Consider the following 18084-nt stretch of genomic DNA (forward strand, 5'->3'; position numbering starts at 1 on the left):
ACTTTGGAGATGGAGGCAGGAGGTTTGCTTGAGCTCAGCCCTTGGAGAACAGCCTGGAAAACAGAGCAAGACCCTGTCCCTACAAAAAATTTTCTCAATTAGCTGGGCATGGTGGTGCACGCCCTGTAGCCCCAGCTTCTCAGGAGGCTGAGGTGGGAGGATTGCTTGAGCATAGTACTCCAGGGCTGCAGTCAGCCATGATCACACCACTGCGCTCCAGCCTGGGCAACAAAGTGAGACCCTGTATCAGAAAAAAATAAAATAAACTGCCAGTCACAGTGGGTCACGCCTGTAATCCCAGCACTTTGGGAGGCTGAGGCGGGTGGATCACCTGAGGTCAGGAGTTTGAGACCAGCCTGGCCAACATGGTGAAACCCCATCTCTAATAAAAATACAAAAATTCGGCCGGGCGCGGTGGCTCAAGCCTGTAATCCCAGCACTTTGGGAGGCCGAGGCGGGTGGATCACGCGGTCAAGAGATCGAGACCATCCTGGTCAACATGGTGAAACCCCGTCTCTACTAAAAATACAAAAAACATTAGCTGGGCATGGTGGCGCGTGCCTGTAATCCCAGCTACTCAGGAGGCTGAGGCAGGAGAATTGCCTGAACCCAGGAGGCGGAGGTTGCGGTGAGCCGAGATCGCGCCATTGCACTCCAGCCTGGGCGACAAGAGCGAAACTCCGTCTCAAAAAAAAAAAAAAAAAAAAAAATTCGCTGGGGGTGGTGGGGCACGCCTGTAGTCCCAGCTACCCGGGAGACTGAGGCAGGAGAATTGCTCGAACCTGGGAAGTGGAGGTTGCAGTGAGCTGAGATTGCACCACTGCAGACCAGCCCGGACAGTAAGAGCAAAACTCCATCTCAATAAATAAATAAAATAAATAAATAAATAACTGAGCGGCATTGGGGCCAGCTTAGGAGGTCAGGAAGGACATTTCTGAAAGGAGGCAGCCCGAGGGGGTGACATTGTTCCCATGAAGTCTGGAAACCAAGCACGAGTCACTTGACTTCCAAAAGTGAAGTTAGACAATCAGGGAAGGGAAACTGGGGCGTTCTACTTCATGTCTTGGAATCCATACTCGAGAATGAGATGGGCTCGATCACAAATGAAAAACGCAGATATTCGTAGCAACGTGGTTCACAGCAGCCGAAAGGTGGAGACCGCCCGCATACCCATCGACAGATGAGATGAGCTACACAATGTGGCCCTTTTGTACCACGGAATTGTATGCAGCCTCGGAAAGGGAGGGAACCCTGACCGCTCCTTCGGGACCTCACGCCCAGGGACAGAAGCCAGACACGAAAGGAGAAATCTTGTGTGTTTGTTTTTTCTTTTTGTTTCTGGTCCTGGGTTTTTTGGTTTTTTTTTTTTTTTTTGAGATGGAGTCTCGCTCTGTCACCCACGCTGGAGTACAGTGGCGAAATCTCGGCTCACTACAAACTGCCTCCTGGGTTCAAATGATTCTCCTGCCTCAGCCTTCCGAGTAGCTGATATTACAGGCATGTGCCACACACCCAGATAATTTTTGTATTTTTTATAGAGACGAGGTTTTGCCAAGTTGACCAGGCTGGTCTCAAACTCCTGACCTCAGGTGATCCACCTGCCTTGGCCTCCCAAAATGCTGGGATTATAGGTGTGAGCCACCGTGCCTTGCCCATCTGTTACTACAGTTTAAAAAGGGAAAAATAAGTCCGGAGTGGAGGCTTATGCCTGTAATCCCAATACTTTGGGAGGCTGAGGCGGGCGGATCACTTAAGGTCAGGGGTTCACGACCAGCCTGGCCAACATGGCTAAACTCCATCTCTACCAAAAATATAAAAAAAAAAAAATAGCCAGGCATGGTGGTGGGCACCTATAATCCCAGCTACTCAGGAGGCTGAGGCAGGAGAATCATTTGAACCCAGGAGACAGAGGTTGCAGTGAGCCAAGATTGTGCCACCGCACTCCAGCCTGGGCGACAGAGGGAGACTCAGTCTAACAAAAAAGGGTGAGGAGAAGAAAATATATTGATTCCCCACCCCCTAAAACACAGCCCTACTAATGCCCCAGTTTACAGATGGGGAAACTGAGGCAAGGCTTTTGTGATGGGCACAGGATGCCGTTTTGCAAAGGGGCAGGGCAGGGTTCAGTGGGGCTGCCCTTCCATCCTGCCCCCTGCCCTGGGTTCCTGAGGCCTGGGTAGTCTAGAGCGGGAGCCCCCCTACCCCCAGCACCCCTCACACTCCAAGCCATGGGCTTGATTTCCTCTCTAGTCCCTGTTCTTTTGGCGACCTGAGAAAGCTACAGACTCAGCGGATTTCGCGGGAGAAGTGCCGGGAAGCTTTTCTCAAAATACCTACTGCAGGTGGAGGCGTGGCTGCTGACACTGCAGGTGCTCAATTCCCTGGAGGCCCAGGAGGGCCCTGGGGCTGCCTGAAAGGTCAGCCGAGGCCCAGGCCTCTCCAGTCCCCTCCTTCCGGAAGGCACCAGGATGGGAGCCACTGACCACCATGATTCAGCCCAGCTCCCTGGTGCCCGCCTGGTCTCCTGGCCTTTACCAAGCACCTGAGGGTCCCACCTGCCTGGACTCCAGATCCCCAGGGCCCCATAGCTCTGGGAGCAGAGCAGGCAGGAGACATCCCCCCACCACAGGGCTCCAGAGCTAAGGAGCTAAGCCTGCTCAGGAGGCTAAGTCAGGAGAATCGTTTGAACCCAGGAGATGGAGTTGCAGTGAGCTGAGATCGCACCACTGCCCTCCAGCCTGGGTGACAGAGCAGGACCCTGTCTCAAAAATAATGATAAATAATAATTAATAATAAAAACACCATCCCCTCTTGTCCTCTGGGACACCCCTGCTCCTGTTTTTTTCCCCATCCTTCTAGATGCATTTTTCCGGCTCTCCTTTTCTTTTCTTTTTTTTTTTTTTTTGAGGCGGAGTTTCACTCATGTTACCCAGGTTGGAGTGCAATGGCGCGATCTGGGCTCACCGCAACCTCCGCCTCCTGGGTTCAGGCAATTCTCCTGCCTCAGCCTCCTGAGTAGCTGGGATTACAGGCACGCACCACCATGCCCAGCTCATTTTTTGTATTTTTAGTAGAGACGGGGTTTCACCGTGTTGACCAGGATGGTCTCGATCTCTTGACCTTGTGATCCACTCGCCTCGGCCTCCCAAAGTGCTGGGATGACAGGCGTGAGCCACCGCGCCCGGCCCGGGCTCTCCTTTTCTTTTGAGACAGAGTCTCGCTCTGTCACCCAGGCTGGAGTGCAGTGGCACGATCTCAGCTCACTGCAACTCCATCTCCTGGGTTCAAACGATTCTCCTGACTTAGCCTCCTGAGCAGCGGGGACCACAGGCATGCTGCACCATGTCTGGCTTAGACATGGGGTTTCACCATGTTAGCCAGGCTGGTCTCGAACTCCTGACCTCGTGATCTACCCGCCTCAGCCTCCCAAAGTGCTGGGATTACAGGGGTGAGCCACCACACCGGGCCCTCAGTTCTCCTTTAAGCCACCGCCTCCTTCTCCTGGGGGCCTGGGGTTCAGTGCTGGGGCCCCTCACCTGCTGTCTTCACTTCCTCTGATGACACTGGCCAGGTGGGTGGCTTTAGCCTTGGCAGCTGGGGCAGGTTGCTCAATCCTCCTGGCCCACCTGTGTGGGTTCCTACAAAAGCAGAGCCTGAAGCAAGGTTTCGGTGCAGAGGGTTGGTTCGGGGAGCAGTGTGGGAGCTGGGTACCCCCGGGCACCCTGAGCCCCACACTCATCAGGGATCCTCAGAGGAGCCAAATACAACATTCCCCAGAGTGGGCCACCCCAGGTGAGGATGACAGGCCGTGGCTTCAGCCCTCTGGACTTCCCGCTGGTCCTCAGACCACACCGAGCCCACCCCACCACCAGGCCTTTGCACGTGCCGGTCCCTCTGCCACCCCCCAGTCTTTGCCTGGCATCCCCTCCTCAGCTTTTAGGCCCAGGCTGCAGGAAAGGGCCAGCTGTGCCCCGGAGGCCGCCCCTGCTCCACGACGCCCTAGATGTGATTCATGTCTGCTTCTCCCTGGTTCCCCCACAACCAGGAATGACTACTTCCTTGCTAGCACGTGGCTGTGTGTCGCACCTGACAGGGAGCCCCAGTGGCAGGGACCAGGCCTGCACCTCCATTAGGCACTAGGCAGACACCGTTCGACTTTCCATCAGGGACACCGATCAGCTCCAGCTGTGTTCACAGTGCTGCGTGGGCGTCAGAACCCACCCGATTGCCACAGAAATCATCCATTTTTAATCTGCGTGGGTCTTTTTACTAATTAAGAGACAAACAGCTCAATGTCATATGGAATCCGTGAATAGAAAAAGGACATTAAAAAAAAAAAGACTGGTGAAATCCAAATCCAAATAAAATAACATTTGGAATTTAGCCAATAATCATAAAATAATGATTGTTATCTTTTTTTTTTTTTTCAGACGGAGTTTCGCTCTTGTTGCCCAGGCTGGAGTGCAATGGCGTGATCTCGGCTCACTGCAACCTCCGCCTCCCGGGTTCAAGCTATTCTCCTGCCTCAGCCTCCCGAGTAGCTGGGATTACAGGTGAGCACCACCACACCTGGGCCTAATTTTTGTTTTATTTTTTTGAGTCGAAGTCTTGCTCTGTCACCCAGGCTGGAGCGCAATGGCACGATCTTGGCTCACGGCAACCTCTGCCTCCCAGATTTAAGCAATTCTCCACTTCAGCCTTCCAAGAAGCTGGAGTTACAGGCATGTGCCACCATGCCCAGCTATTTTTTATTTTTGGTAGAGACGAGATTTCACCATCTTGGCCAGGTTGGTCTTGAACTCCAGACCTTGTGATCCACCCACCTCAGCCTCCCAAGTGTTGGGATTACAGGCGTTAGCCACCACGACCGGCCAATTTTTGTATTTTTAGTAGAGACGGGGTTTTGCCATGCTGGCCAGGCTGATCTCGAACTCCTGACCTCAAGTGATCAGCCTGCCTCAGCTTCCCAAAGTGTTGGGATTACAGGCGTGAGCCACCACACCTGGCCAGTTTCTGTTTCTTCTCGTAAGAAACTAACGTAAACTTCATGGCTTAAAACGAGACAAATTTGGTGAGGTGCGGTAGTTCACGTCTGTAATCCCAGCACTTTGGGAGGCTGAGGCATGTGGATCACCTGAAATCAGGAGTTAAAGGCCAGCCTAGATAACATAGGGAAACCCCATCTCTACTAAAAAGGCAAAAATTGTCCGGGCGTGGTGGCAGGCGCCTGTAACTTCAGCTACTTGGGAGGCTGAGGCGGGAGAATTTCTGAACCCAGGAGGCGGAGGTTGCAGTGAGCCGAGATCGCGCCAGTGCATGCCAGCCCGGGCGACAACTTTATCCCATTATTATTATTATCATTATTATTATTATTATTTTTTTGAGACGGAGTTTCGCTTTTGTTACCCAGGCTGGAGTGCAATGGCGCGATCTCGGCTCACCGCAACCTCCGCCTCCTGGGTTCAGGCAATTCTCCTGCCTCAGCCTCCTGAGTAGCTGGGAATACAGGCACGCGCCACCATGCCCAGCTGATTTTTTGTAATTTTAGTAGAGACGGGGTTTCACCATGTTGACCAGGATGGTCTCGATCTCTTGACCTCGTGGTCCACCCGCCTCGGCCTCCCAAAGTCCTGGGATTACAGGCTTGAGCCACTGCGCCCGGCCTTCTTTTTTTTTTAATTTTAAAGATGGGGTTTCACCATGTTGGTCAGGCTGGTCTCGAACCCCCGACCTCAGGTGATCCACACATCTCGGCCTCCCAAAGCGCTGGGATTACAAACATGAGCCACCACGCCTGGCCAACTTTATCCTCTTATAATACGGAGGCCGGAAGTCCTCAAATCAAGGTGTGGGTGGGATGGGGCTCTCTTGGGGGCTCCAGAGGCTAGCTCGGTTCCTGCCTGTCCCAGCAACTACAGGCACCCATCCCTCGGCTCGGGGCCTTCCCTCCCCTTCCCCGCCACAGTGCAGCCTCTTCCAGTCTCTCTCTGACGCTCACCCTCCCGCCTGCTCTCGTGAGGACCCTGTGAGGACATCAGGCCTCCCTGATACTCCAGAATGTTCTGCTAGCTCAGAGTCCTTAGCTCAGTCCCACCCTGCAGAGTCCCTTCTGCCATGAGGGGTGACGTGGCCACAGGCTGTGGGGATTAGAATCGGGACGTCTCGTGGGGTGGCATTATTCTGCCACCAGAATAACAACAAATAGTCTAACCGGAACCCTGTAGTATCTTTGTACCGTTTTGGTAAACCTAAAATTATTCCAGTTGGCTGGGCAAGGTGGCTCACGCCTGCAATACAAGCACTTTGGGAAACTAAGGCAGGAGGATTGCTTGAGCTCAGGAGTTCAAGGCCAGACTGGGCAACACAGTGAAACCTTATCTCTATACTAATAAAAAAAAATAGGCCAGGCGAGGTGGCTCATGCCTGTAATCCCTGCACTTTGGGAGGCCGAGGTGGGTGGATCACCTGAGAGGTCAGAAGTTCGAGACCAGCCTGACCAACATGGAGAAACTCTGTCTCTACTAAAAATACAGGCTGGACATGGTGGCTCATGTAATCCCAGCACTTTGGGAGGCCGAGGCGGGCAGATCATCTGAGGTCAGGAGTTCGAGAGCAGCCTGGCCAACATGTTGAAACCCCGTCTCAAAAATAAAATAAAATACAAAATAAAAATACAAAATAAAAAATTAGTTGGTCATGGTGGTGCATTCCTGCAATCCTAGCTACTCTGGAGGCTGAAGCAGGAGAATCGCTTGAACCCAGGAGGCAGAGGTTGTTGTGAGCTGAGATCACACCACTGCACTCCAGCCTGGGCGACAAGAGCAAAACTCTGACTCAAAAAAATAAAAAAAAAAAAAAAGAAAAAAAAAGGAAATCTGGCCCTGTCTGTCAGCATCTGCTTGAGACGGCGCACCTCTTGAAGTAGTCAAAAAAGTCCAGCCCACCTCAACTCACACCATCCTTGGAGCTCACCCCAGCCACAGAAAACCACCTTTTCCTGCAACAGCCCAGTTCCAGTCCCAGGGCAGGCTCTCATTGGCCCACTTGGGTCACATGGTCATACTGCAGCCAATCCCCATCTCTGGGAAATGAAGTTATTTGATTGGCCAAGCCTGGGCCACGTGATACATAATGGAGGGAGCAGTCCAGTCCTGCGGAAGCACGTGGCCTGAAAGTGACAGATGAGGTGATTTTCAGCACCTGAAGGTGGAGGGGAAGGGGCGCCCCCGGAGGGAGGCACAGCCGTGTCAAAGACCTGGAGTCTGGGCAGAGGGGGAAAAAAGCAAGGGGTCTCCTCCAGGAATTCCAGACAATGCCCTGGGCACTGGGTGCCTGCAGGAAACAGATTCTGAGCGCGCACAAGAAGTGGGCTCAGAATGAGGACCAGGTGAGCAGCGGCAAAGGAGGGGCCCGAGTGGTGACTCCAGCCGGGGAGAGTCCCAGTGGCCCATGCTGGTGCCCAGGGACAGATGGACAGCCCCAGGGACCGAGGGGTCCAGGGATCGGTGCGGCAGGGGAGGAGAGGCTCCACCCAGTCCATGCAGGAAGTTGAGGTGTCCTGGGACCACGTGTCCAGGCCTGAGGGATCATGGGAGGCCACCGAGAGGACACAAGCTGCTTTGGGACATTTCTTTTTAAATTAGATTGAATTACCAAAGCAGCTTTACTGAGGTATAGTTGAAGAAATGTACATATGCAATATTTGCTTTTTTTTTTTTTTTGAGACGGAGTTTCACTCTTGTCCCCCAGGCTGAAGTACAATGGCTCGATCTCAGCTCACTGTAACCTCTGCCTCCCGGGCTCAAGCGATTCTCCTGCCTCAGCCTCCCAAGTAGCTGGGATTGCAGGCATGTGCCACCACGCCCGGCTAATTTTGTATTTTTAGTAGAGTTGGGGTTTCTCCATGTTGGCCAGGCTGGTCTCAAACTCCTGACCTCAGGGGATCCGCCTGCCTCGGCCTCCCAAAGTGCTGGGATTACAGGTGTGAGCCACTGCTCCTGGCTAATTTTTGTGTTTTTAGTAGAGACGGGGTTTCACCACATTGGTCAGGCTGGTCTCAAACTCTGCCTGGGGTTCCCAAGGTCCTTGGATTACAGGCATGAGCCACCACACCCAGTCCAATATCTGCAATTTGATGAGTTTGCACATATGCAGTCACCACACTCAAGATGACAGACCTACTCATCCTTCCCAAGGTCCTTTGTGTCCCACCATTTTTATTCTTTTGTGATGAGAACCTTACTGTGAAATCTACCCTGTGAACAGAGTTCGAACTGCACGGTACTGCACTGTTCACTGTTAACACGGCAGATCGAGGCATTCCTGAACCCTCAAGGCCGTAAAACCGTGGAGGAAATGGAACCTAACGGACCCACATCTGAGCCTCAGTCTCCCCTCTCATCCTGATGCTGCCTCAAGCAGGGGGTCTAGTCTGAAAAGCAGAGTTGGGGGACTTGGCTGACCCTTGTCAGGGTCCAGGCAAGGGCAGGGGAATGTACAGAGCTGGGACCCCGCCCGATGGGGACCCCAGGAGCCTCTGAGCCTCAGCAGCCACCCCCTCCACCTACACCGGGTGTCTTAGGCTGAGCTCCCAGCCTCCTCCTAGGGACATCCAGAGGACAGAGGTGGGACAGTAGGGAATAAAAATTGGGGGTGGGGAGGCAGCCCTCCACATCTTCATCCCCACTTCTGCCAATCCCTCAAGCTGTAGAGCCCCGACGCGGGGTGCAGTACCCCAGATATGCTGTCCTGGCAGGGCACAGGGGCTGCAGGTACTCTTTCTATAGAACTCAGTGCTAACTGTGCACTCCCTGCTGTATACATTCTCTACAGGATGCTGTGACTGCTGTGTGCACTCTTCTGAAGGTGCCATATCTACTGTATACACTTTGCAGGGCAGAGTCTAGTATATGCATTTCTGCAAGATGCAGCACCTGCTGTATACCCTTCCTGCAGAGCATAATGTCTGCTGTGTGTGCTCCTTGTGGGCGCTGTGCCTTCTGCACACCTTCCCAGCAGGGCACAGCGCCTGCTGTATACCCTTCCTGCAGGGCACAGAGCCTGCTGTCTGCACTCCCAGAGGAACTCTGTGGGCTGACATCTGGGAATGAGGCACATCTGAGGAGGATGCGGTTGTCCTAATGACACATGCCCTGGGCTTTTTTTTTTTTTTGGCGGAGACTCTCTGTCCCCCAGGCTGGAGTGCAGTGCAACCTTCACTCCCGGCTAATTTTTGTATTTTTAGTAGAGACGGGGTTTCACCATGTTGACCAGGCTGGTCTTTAACTCCTGGCCTCAGGTGATCCTCCCACCTTGGCCTCCCAAAGTGCTGGGATTTCAGGCGTGAGCCCCCATGCCTGGCCTGAGCTGACATTTCTCACCCCCTCCAGGCCCTGTACACAGTAGGTGCCCCCTAGAGGCTTTCTGCTCGTCAGCCCCCATTTCCCTTCCTCCCTCTTGTCTTCATCCCCCTTCAAACACGTTTCACTCTCCCACCCCAAAACTGCTGGTCCAGGTCACGGACTGCCTCCGCAGGCCGGTGTGAGGGTCCATTCTCCACCCTCCTCTGGCTGACCTCAAGGCAGCATCTGCCGCAGTCCCCTCTGCCGTCCTCGAAGAAGCCTTGACCTCCTTCCGGGACCCCAGATGCACCTGGTTCTCTTCCTCTCATCCCGGCTTCTGATATTCAGGCTCCCCCAGCTTCATCGACGACTCTAAACACCCGCTGTGTGCCAGCAACACCCATATCCCCTTCTGCAGCCAGACCTGGCCTCCGACCCCAGCCTCGCCCTCCTGCTCCCCCCTGGCCTCAGCCTGCCCATCTCAGGCCGTGGGGCCCACTCTCCACCCAGCCGCCTCTTCCCACTCCAGCTCCTCAAATCCATCAGCAGCTCCTGCAGCCTCTGCTCCCAGACGGGGCTGGCCACCACCCCCTGTTCTCACCTGTGCCATCCCGGGCACACCCCCTGGCCCTCAGGAACCCCTGCTGCCTCCTCCCCGCCTTCCTACCGCCTACCCCATCCCCGCAGCAGTCAGGGGTGGCTTTCCCCACTTTCCCTCCCACGGGGGCTTAAACCCCTCCCATGACTCACCCCAGGCCCCCTCTGACCTCATCTCCACCTCCCCCCCACATACCATGTCACTTGCTCCACCACCCAGAGCTCCTGACTGTCCCTTAGTCCCTTATTTTAGCCTCTGGGACCTGAGCTGCCTGTCTCTCTTTTTCGTTTTTTGTTTTTTTAGGTTTTGTTTGTTTGTTTTTGAGAGAATCTTGCTCTGTCGCCCAGGCTGGAGTGTAGCAGTGCAGTCTTGGCTCACTGCAACCTCCACCTCCCAGGTGCAAGCGATTCTTATGTCTGTCTCTCAAGTAGCTGGGATTTCAGGCACCCGCCACCGCGCCCGGCTAATTTTTGTATTTTTACTAGAGACAGGGTTTCACCATGTTGCCCAGGCTGGTTTCAAACTCCTGACCTCAGAAGATCTGCCTGCCTCAGCCTCCCAGAGTGCTGGGATCACAGGCATGAGCTGCAGCCCCGGCCTGTCCTTCTCTTCAATGAGGCCCTTACTGACACCCCGCAAACCACACCACCCGCCGGGGCTATCTGCGGTGGGCCTGGGCTATTTTCTCCAACGGTCCAGATGAGAAGATGGGATTCTATACTCCGCAGGCTGCCTTAACCGCTCGCCTGGGCCTGGCTGGGTTGTTCACAGTTTTGCACAGAGTAGGTGCTCAGTAAATGGCATATGGGTGGCTCTGCTGTGACATGGTACTGGCTGGAGGGCAGATTGAGTTGGACCGGCAACGCCCCGTATGTCCCCAGCAAACCTCTCTCTCTATGATCAGCGCTGTAAACACCCGCTGTGCCAACGACATACATGTGGGACAGCAGAGTGGGCTTCTTGGAGGAGGGGGTGCTCAGGCTGAGCCTGGGTGGAGCTCAGGGAGCCAAAGGGCAGTACCCCACCCTTCCTTTAGTGCCCCAGCCCCTCAGCCCGCCCGCCAGAAGCTGGTGGAGCCCAGAACCCCACGGCCTGGTCTCAGCCCTGTGTGGGTGGGCACGGCGCGGCGCACAGACACCCAGTGGGAAATGGCGGGAAAGGGTGGGGTGGGGAGAGTCCCGGGGTGCCCCTCGCATTGCTGGTCCGCGCAGAGTGGATTCCAGATGGAAGGTTCTCGGTGGAGGCCCCTGCCGGCCCCACAGCTGGGATGGGGAAACTGAGGCCAGAGACGGTGGGGCTGCGGCTGCGAGGGAGAGGGACCGCCTGGACCCGGGTCTGGCTGTGAAGCCCGGCTGGCAGCCCCGGGGCCCCGCAGGGAGGGCGGGAGGCGGGTGGGGCGCGTCCCCTGGTGACAGCAGCGCCCGGGAATGCGCCAGCTGGGAGGGTCTCTCCACCCCCCGCGCGCGGCCCCCGGAGCCGAGCTTCTCCCAGTGCGCGGGGGCCCTGTGCTGGGGGTGGCCGGGACCTGGGGCGGGGAACCCCCGGGTGGGAGCCCCAGGCGCGCGGGGGTCCCCATCCACGAGTGGGGCGACCCCCCCCGCAGGAGGGGTGGGGGGCAGGACCAGGGGAGGGGCTGTGACCGGAGACGGGAACCCCGGCGGGGACGCAATCCAGGCGTCGGCGGGTGGGGGCAGCGCCCGGGACTCCCAGGCCCAGGGCGGGGTGATCTCGGTTCGCGCACATTCCCGGGCCCTGAGAGCGGCGCCCGGAATAGCAGCCCCGGGGCAGAGCGGGCGGTCAGTCCCCGCGCCGCGCCTCCGCCCGAGCGTGCCAAGGTCACCGGGGCCGGGCGCTGCACAGCGGCCGGTGACTGCGGGGCCCCTGCGCTCGCGCGCGCCGGGCACTCCCCTGCCGCAGATCCGCTCCCGCCGCGCGAGGGCGCCCGGGGCCGCCGCCCCTCCTAGCCCCGGCCTGGGCGCGCCCGCGGAGGCCGCAGTGGGAGGGGCCGTCCCAGGCTCCCCGCGCCCTGCACCTCGGGCCCCGCCGCTTCCGCCCGCCCTGAGGCCGCTCAGGGAGCCGGGACGCGCTACCTGGGCTCTGCGCAGCCGGTAAGTCCCTCTTGCTATCCTCCCGCTTCCTCCGGGGGAAACTGAGGCCCAGAGGTGCGCCTTGCCCCGAGATCCCACCGCCAGTCCGGGGTGCAGCCCACACGGGGAGGGGAGAGCCTTGGTTCTGGGGAGGGCTCACTGTGGAGGGGGAGGGTGGTCTTTGTGGCCCCTTACTTTTCATCACCCAGACCCCTGCTCCTCAAGCCAGGCTCAGAGTCTGGTGGGCTTGTCAGAAGGTCAAGCTTCCTCCCTCTGTGTTTTGTTTTTTGTTTGTTTGTTTTTGAGACAGAGTCTCCCTCTGTCACCCAGGGTGGAGTGCAGTGGCCCGATCTTAGCTCACCGCAACCTCTGCTTCCCGGGTTCAAGCGATTCTCCTGCCTCAGCCTCCCGAGTAGCTGGGATTACAAGCGTGCACCACCACACCCGGCTAATTTTTGTATTTTTAGTAGAGACGGGGTTTCACTATATTGGCCAGGCTAGTCTCAAACTCCCGACCTCAGGAGATCCACCTGTCTTGGCCTCCCAAAGTGCTGAGATTAGGGGCGTGAGCCACCACACCTGGGCCCCCCTCCACTTGTTTTAAATTTCTGGTTCCGACTTCTTCCTGCTTCCTGGGCCAGCCCAGGCTCTGAGCTCAGACAGCAGCACGGACGCAGCTGGCCACCCAGCCGTCTCAGCACCTGGAAACACCCGGGACCCCGGACACTTGGTGCCCCAGAGGTCCAAATGCTCGAGCCAGTGGGGCCTGAGAGCCAGGGAAATGGGGTCAAAATGGGACCCAGCCTCCTCCCCAGCTGGTGCCCCGACCAGGGCTCACCCGCCTGCCTGCCCTTCAGGCTCTGCTGGCACGGGAAGCCCTAGCTCACTGGGCGGCCACTTCCCTTCCCTCCCCTTTCTCCCTGCAGGCTGGGGTCACGAGGAGGGTGTGGATGGCAAGTGACTTCATCCCTGCCCCGACAGATGGAGAAACTAAGGCTCAGAGAGGCCGTCAGCCTCCTCCCCTTCCCTCCACGGCCGCTCCCAGCGGCTCAGTCCCACCCCCTCCGCCGATGAGGCCATGAGGCGCCGACTGGACCGGGGTCAGGTCACCCCTTTCTGCCCCACCCCCAATCCGGAGGACTCCCTGCCGTCTGGGAGCCGAGGGAGCCCTGGGCCCAGGGTGCAGCTGGGGGCCTCTGCCAGGGACCCAACTCCTGACCCAGCCTCTGCTGGCTGCACCTCCTGCAGGGTCTCACAGAATCATGGACTGAGCCCACCCGGCCCCCACTGCACAGATGGGGAAACTGAGGCCTGAGAGAGTGGAGTGGCTGGCCTCAAGCCACACAGAAAGGTAGAAGCCGGGATGGTGGGGAGGGCATGGAGGGGCCCCAGCCCTGGGGGTCACCTGTGTCCTATTTGTGAATGATGTCACCAATCATCAAGCATCGATTAAGCACCTACTGTGTGCATTATAGCACAATACACAATCAATAATAACTTCAATCTGGGGGCAGTGGTTCCTGCTTGTAATCCCAGCACTTTGGGAGGCCGAGGCGGGAGGATCACGAGGTCAGGAGTCAGAGACCAGCCTGGCCAAGATGGTGAAACCCCGTCTCTACTAAAACTACAAAAATTAGCCAGGCCTGGTGGTGGGCACCTGTAATCCCAGCTCCCGGGAGGGTGAGGCGGAGGATTACTTGAACCCGGGAGGGTTGCAGTGAGCCAAGATTGCACCACTGCACTCCAGCGTGGATGACAGAGTGAGTGTCCGTCTCAAAAAGAAATAACATTAATAATTTTAGATGACAGTTGCGTTCTTCTTCTCCATCCGGTGTTCCATACCTCCTGTCTTTTTTACCTGATCCACAGAACCCCTCAACTTTCCCACAAGGGGGGGCTCTGTTACCCCATTTTTCAGAGAGGAGAGGTGGGGCTCAGAGAGGTTTAGTTACTGACCCGGATCACACAGCCAGTCAAGGCAGAGCCGGGACACAACGCCGTGTCTCTGGCGGTGGCTGCCTGGACCCGGCCCCTCTGCTCCCCAGGCCCCGCCTCTTCCAGAACCTCCTGCTCTTCCTGTGGGCCCTGCTGAACTGTGCTTTGGGGCTCAGTGCTCAGGTAAGGGGGGGCATGAGCCCGGGGGGTGGTGAGTGAGAATGGGGACCCAGCTGCAGTGTGGGGTCACCAGCATCCCCCTGCCAGGCTGACCGTGCCTCTGTCTCCCCAAGTAGGGTCCGGGTGAGTGGACCCTGTGGGTGTCCTGGACCCGCTGCTCCAGCTCCTGTGGGCGGGGCGTATCTGTGCGCAGCCGGCGGTGCCTGCGGTGAGCGGGCCGGGAAGGGGTCCCTGCACCCCCCTCCCTGCCCAGCCCGGCCCCTGGCCGCACCCTCGGCTTGCCCACACATGCTGTGCCCTTTAATCCCGCTGATCCCGCTGGAATGCAGGCGGGGTTGGCGGGGGTGGAGGGTGGAAGGCCAGCCCCGGGAGGGGGTCCCTGGGGGGTTCTCTCCACACTGTGGCTCCCTGCAGGCTTCCTGGGGAAGAGCCATGCTGGGGAGACTCCCACGAGTACCGCCTCTGCCAGCTGCCAGTAAGCCCTGCCCACCTCCCAAACGCCCTCCCCACCCCAGGCTGCCCAGAAGCCCACACCTGTCCCTGGGGTTGTCCCAGCCTCTGGCTCTCCTATCTCTGCCCCCAGGACTGTCCCCCAGGGGCTGTGCCCTTCCGAGACCTACAGTGTGCCCTGTACAATGGCCGTCCTGTCCTGGGCACACAGAAAACCTACCAGTGGGTGCCCTTCTATGGGGGTGAGTAGCCTGGTCTCCTGTGGTCAGGATTGGGCCAGAGGGAACAACTCATTACTCCCAGGGAGAGGGACTTGGAGTGTTGCAAAGAGAAGAGGGTATTAGCACTAGGGCTTTGAAGAATATGTAGGAGTTGGTGAAAAGAAACAGAAACAGCATATGTTAGGGTGGAACACGGGCAGAGGGAAGCAGGGTCCATTCTCCACAGGGCTGAACACCGGACTGAGGATTTACTTAGAGCTGTATCCAGAGGCCAGCAGTTCTCAAACTTATCCCAGTAGCAGGAAATGTTGCTGCATTGAGCTGAAAATAGCCAGTTATATAACTGTGTGCCTGGGGCAGTGCGTCTCCAGATTTCAGGGAGACAGGCAGCTTCACACGCCATGGGGAAGGCAGTCACAGATACAAGAAAAGCCTAGAACAGAGAAAGTGCCATCCTTCCACCTCATTTCCTTCCCTCTCTTCCTTCCTTCCTTCCTCCTTCCCTCCCTCCCTCCCTCCTCCCTCCCTCCCTCCTTCCTCCTTCCCTCTCTCCCTCCCTCCCTCCCTCCTTTCCTCCTCTCCTTCCCTCCTTCCTCCTTCCCTCTCTCCCTCCCTCCCACCTTCCCTCCTTCCCTTCTTCCTTCCCTGCCTCCCTCCCTCCTTCCTTCCTTTCTTCCTTCCTTCCTTCCTTCTTGCTCTGAGAATTGGAGGAAACTTGCTGGGTCCGGCCCCACAGAGGCCCACTAAGGCAAGTCCAGCGTCTGTTCCAGGCAGGGTCTACCACACAGGCTCAGGGAAATGGGAGCCAGAAGAAGGTGGAGCTGGAGGAGTAGGGGTCAGGGCTGTCAGCCTGAGTGTGTGATCAGACAGCCCATTTTGCCCCACTTCCAGATAGAAGGGGAAACTGAGGCCCAGGGAGGACCAGCGACACACCTCAGTTGCATGAGACTCAGTCAGTATACTGGATAAACACATCATTGGGCACTTGCTGGTTGCTTGGGTGAGGTTTTTTTTTTTTTTTGGAGATGGAGTCTTGCTCTGTTACTCAGGCTGGAGTGCAGTGGCACCATCTTGGCTCACTGCAGCCTCCACCTCCCTTGTTCAAGCGATTCTCCTGCCTCAGCCTCCTGAGTAGCTGGGACCACAGTCACATGCCACCACACCTGGCTAATTTTTTGTATTTTTGGTAAAGACGGGGTCTCGCCATGTTGCCAAGGCTGCTCTTGAACTCCTGGGATTAGGAGATCTGCCCACCTCAGCCTCCCAACATGCTGGGATTACAGGTGTAAGCCACCGCACCTGGCCACCTTTAAGGCTACCCATCTGCACACTGATTGAGTTCTTGCTTCCGTATTCTAGAGCTTAGAACAGTATCTGGAAAACAGGTGTTCAGTGGAATCAAGTATGAGTAATGGTGTTAATAATTAATACTATGTAAGGACTCCTAATAAAAGACTACGAATGAATGAATGCAGCCCCAGGATACTTGCCTGGGAGTCCTAGGTTGCTGGAGGCAGAGCACCTATGGTCCAGTCCTGGCTCTGCCTCAGCCTCGATATGTGGCCTTGGCTGAATCTCTGGGCTTCATCTGCCCAAGGCGATGGTTGCCTGACAGACCTTGGTATAGGGAGACTGGAACTTGAATAGGAGTCCCAGGCCCACTGACTCCTCCCGCCCTCAGCACCCAGCCAGTGTGACCTCAACTGCCTGGCGGAAGGGCACACCTTCTACCACAGCTTCGGCCGCGTCCTGGATGGCACCGCCTGCAGCCCGGGTGCCCATGGGGTCTGCGTGGCTGGCCGCTGCCTGGTAAGGACTCGCCGGGCCCAGTCTGAGCCCTGCCTACCTCCCATTCAGGCTCCTCCCTAGGCTCCACCCATCATCAGGCTCCACCCACACAGGACCCACCTATCCATAGGCTCCCCTTCCAGGCCCCGCCCATCACTAGGTCCCGCCCCCAGCCACCTTTAGGCCCCACCCCTTGGACACCACGCCCATCTCCATCCAGGCCCCGCTCCTCCCTAGGCTCCGCCCCCATCTTCCCTCCAGGCCTCGTCCTTTTACTCCCACGCTCTGCCCTTTCCCCAGGTCCTGCCCCTTCCAGCGTCAGTCACGCCGCGCCTGTCCTTCACCCTTTAGAGCGCCGGCTGTGATGGGTTGCTGGGCTCCGGCGCCCTCGAGGACCGCTGCGGCCGCTGCGGAGGCGCCAACGACTCGTGCCTATTCGTGCAGCGCGTGTTTCGCGACGCCGGTGACTGCCCGCCCCGTCCTCCCTGCGCACATGTCAGAGCGGGCCCTTTAACAAGCCGTGGCCCAGAAGCAAATTTCCGTGCTGATTGGCTAGCATGCGGCCCAGCCCCCCGTTCTCTTCATCCTGATTGGCTAGTGACAGATTGTCCCACCCTCCCCAGAACAGATGGGGTTGTAACGCTTTCCCTGCCGCACCGAAGCGATAGTAACTGTAACTCTTAACGTCTACGGAGGGTTTTCGGTTCCCAGGACCCTGGCTAGCTGTCTTACCCGCAGGAGCTCATTTAATCCTCGAGTCATCGCTCAAATACACCCCCACTGGCACCCCAACACCCTCTTACCCTCCCCGCCAGGTGCCTTCGCTGGGTACTGGAACGTGACCCTGATCCCCGAGGGCGCCAGACACATCCGCGTGGCGCACCGGAGCCGCAACCACCTGGGTATCCTCGGGTGTGATGTGGAAGGCACCTGGCCGGCCGGGGGGTGTCCCCGTTTACAGATGGGGAGACTGAGGCCTGAGGAGGGGACCCCAGGGTCTGGGAGACGAGACAGGCTCCTGAGGACTGACTGTTCCCTTGCAGCACTGATGGGGGGCGATGGGCGCTACGTCCTCAACGGGGACTGGGCAGTCAGCCCGCCAGGGACCTACGAGGCGGCCGGCACGCATGTGGTCTACACCCGCGACCCAGGGCCCGAGGAGACGTTGCGCGCAGCCGGCCCCACCTCCGACGACCTGCTCCTGCAGGTGCCACCTGGCCTCCAAGAGGGTCAGAGGGGGGCTGGTGAGAGAGGGGGTGTAGTTGGGGAGAAGGTCAGAGAGGTGAGGCTGGTGACAGAGGGTGTCGGCTGGGGACAAACATCAGCAGTGAGAGGCTGGGGACGGGGTCGGCTGGGAACAGAGGGTCAGACGGGGTCGGCCGGGGACAGAGCATCAGAGGGGGAAGGCTGGTGACAGGTTCGGAGAAGGGAGGTTGGGGACAGGGTCAGAGGGGGGAGGCTGGGGACAGGGTCAGAGGGGGAGG

The 18084-nt window shown here is 57.6% G+C and overlaps 1 protein-coding gene across 1 annotated transcript in view; it reads left to right on the plus strand.

Annotated features, from left to right (window-relative positions):
- The first annotated feature begins 11952 nt into the window (after positions 1-11952).
- Positions 11953-18084, plus strand: part of ADAMTSL5 (ADAMTS like 5) — a 17415-nt gene continuing 11283 nt past the window's right edge. Inside the window, exons 1-10 of the mRNA XM_032252500.1 lie at positions 11953-12047; positions 12953-13377; positions 14072-14144; positions 14258-14349; positions 14556-14616; positions 14725-14833; positions 16494-16621; positions 16952-17063; positions 17416-17502; positions 17644-17844. Coding sequence (XP_032108391.1) covers positions 13322-13377; positions 14072-14144; positions 14258-14349; positions 14556-14616; positions 14725-14833; positions 16494-16621; positions 16952-17063; positions 17416-17502; positions 17644-17844 — 919 coding nt within the window. The 5' untranslated portion in view covers positions 11953-12047; positions 12953-13321. The remainder of the gene's footprint in view (positions 12048-12952; positions 13378-14071; positions 14145-14257; positions 14350-14555; positions 14617-14724; positions 14834-16493; positions 16622-16951; positions 17064-17415; positions 17503-17643; positions 17845-18084) is intronic.

Source organism: Sapajus apella, unplaced genomic scaffold (assembly GCF_009761245.1).
Source record: "Sapajus apella isolate SASKATOON/1434 unplaced genomic scaffold, GSC_monkey_1.0 scaffold77, whole genome shotgun sequence".
In the NCBI taxonomy this organism is placed as follows: Eukaryota; Metazoa; Chordata; class Mammalia; order Primates; family Cebidae; genus Sapajus; species Sapajus apella.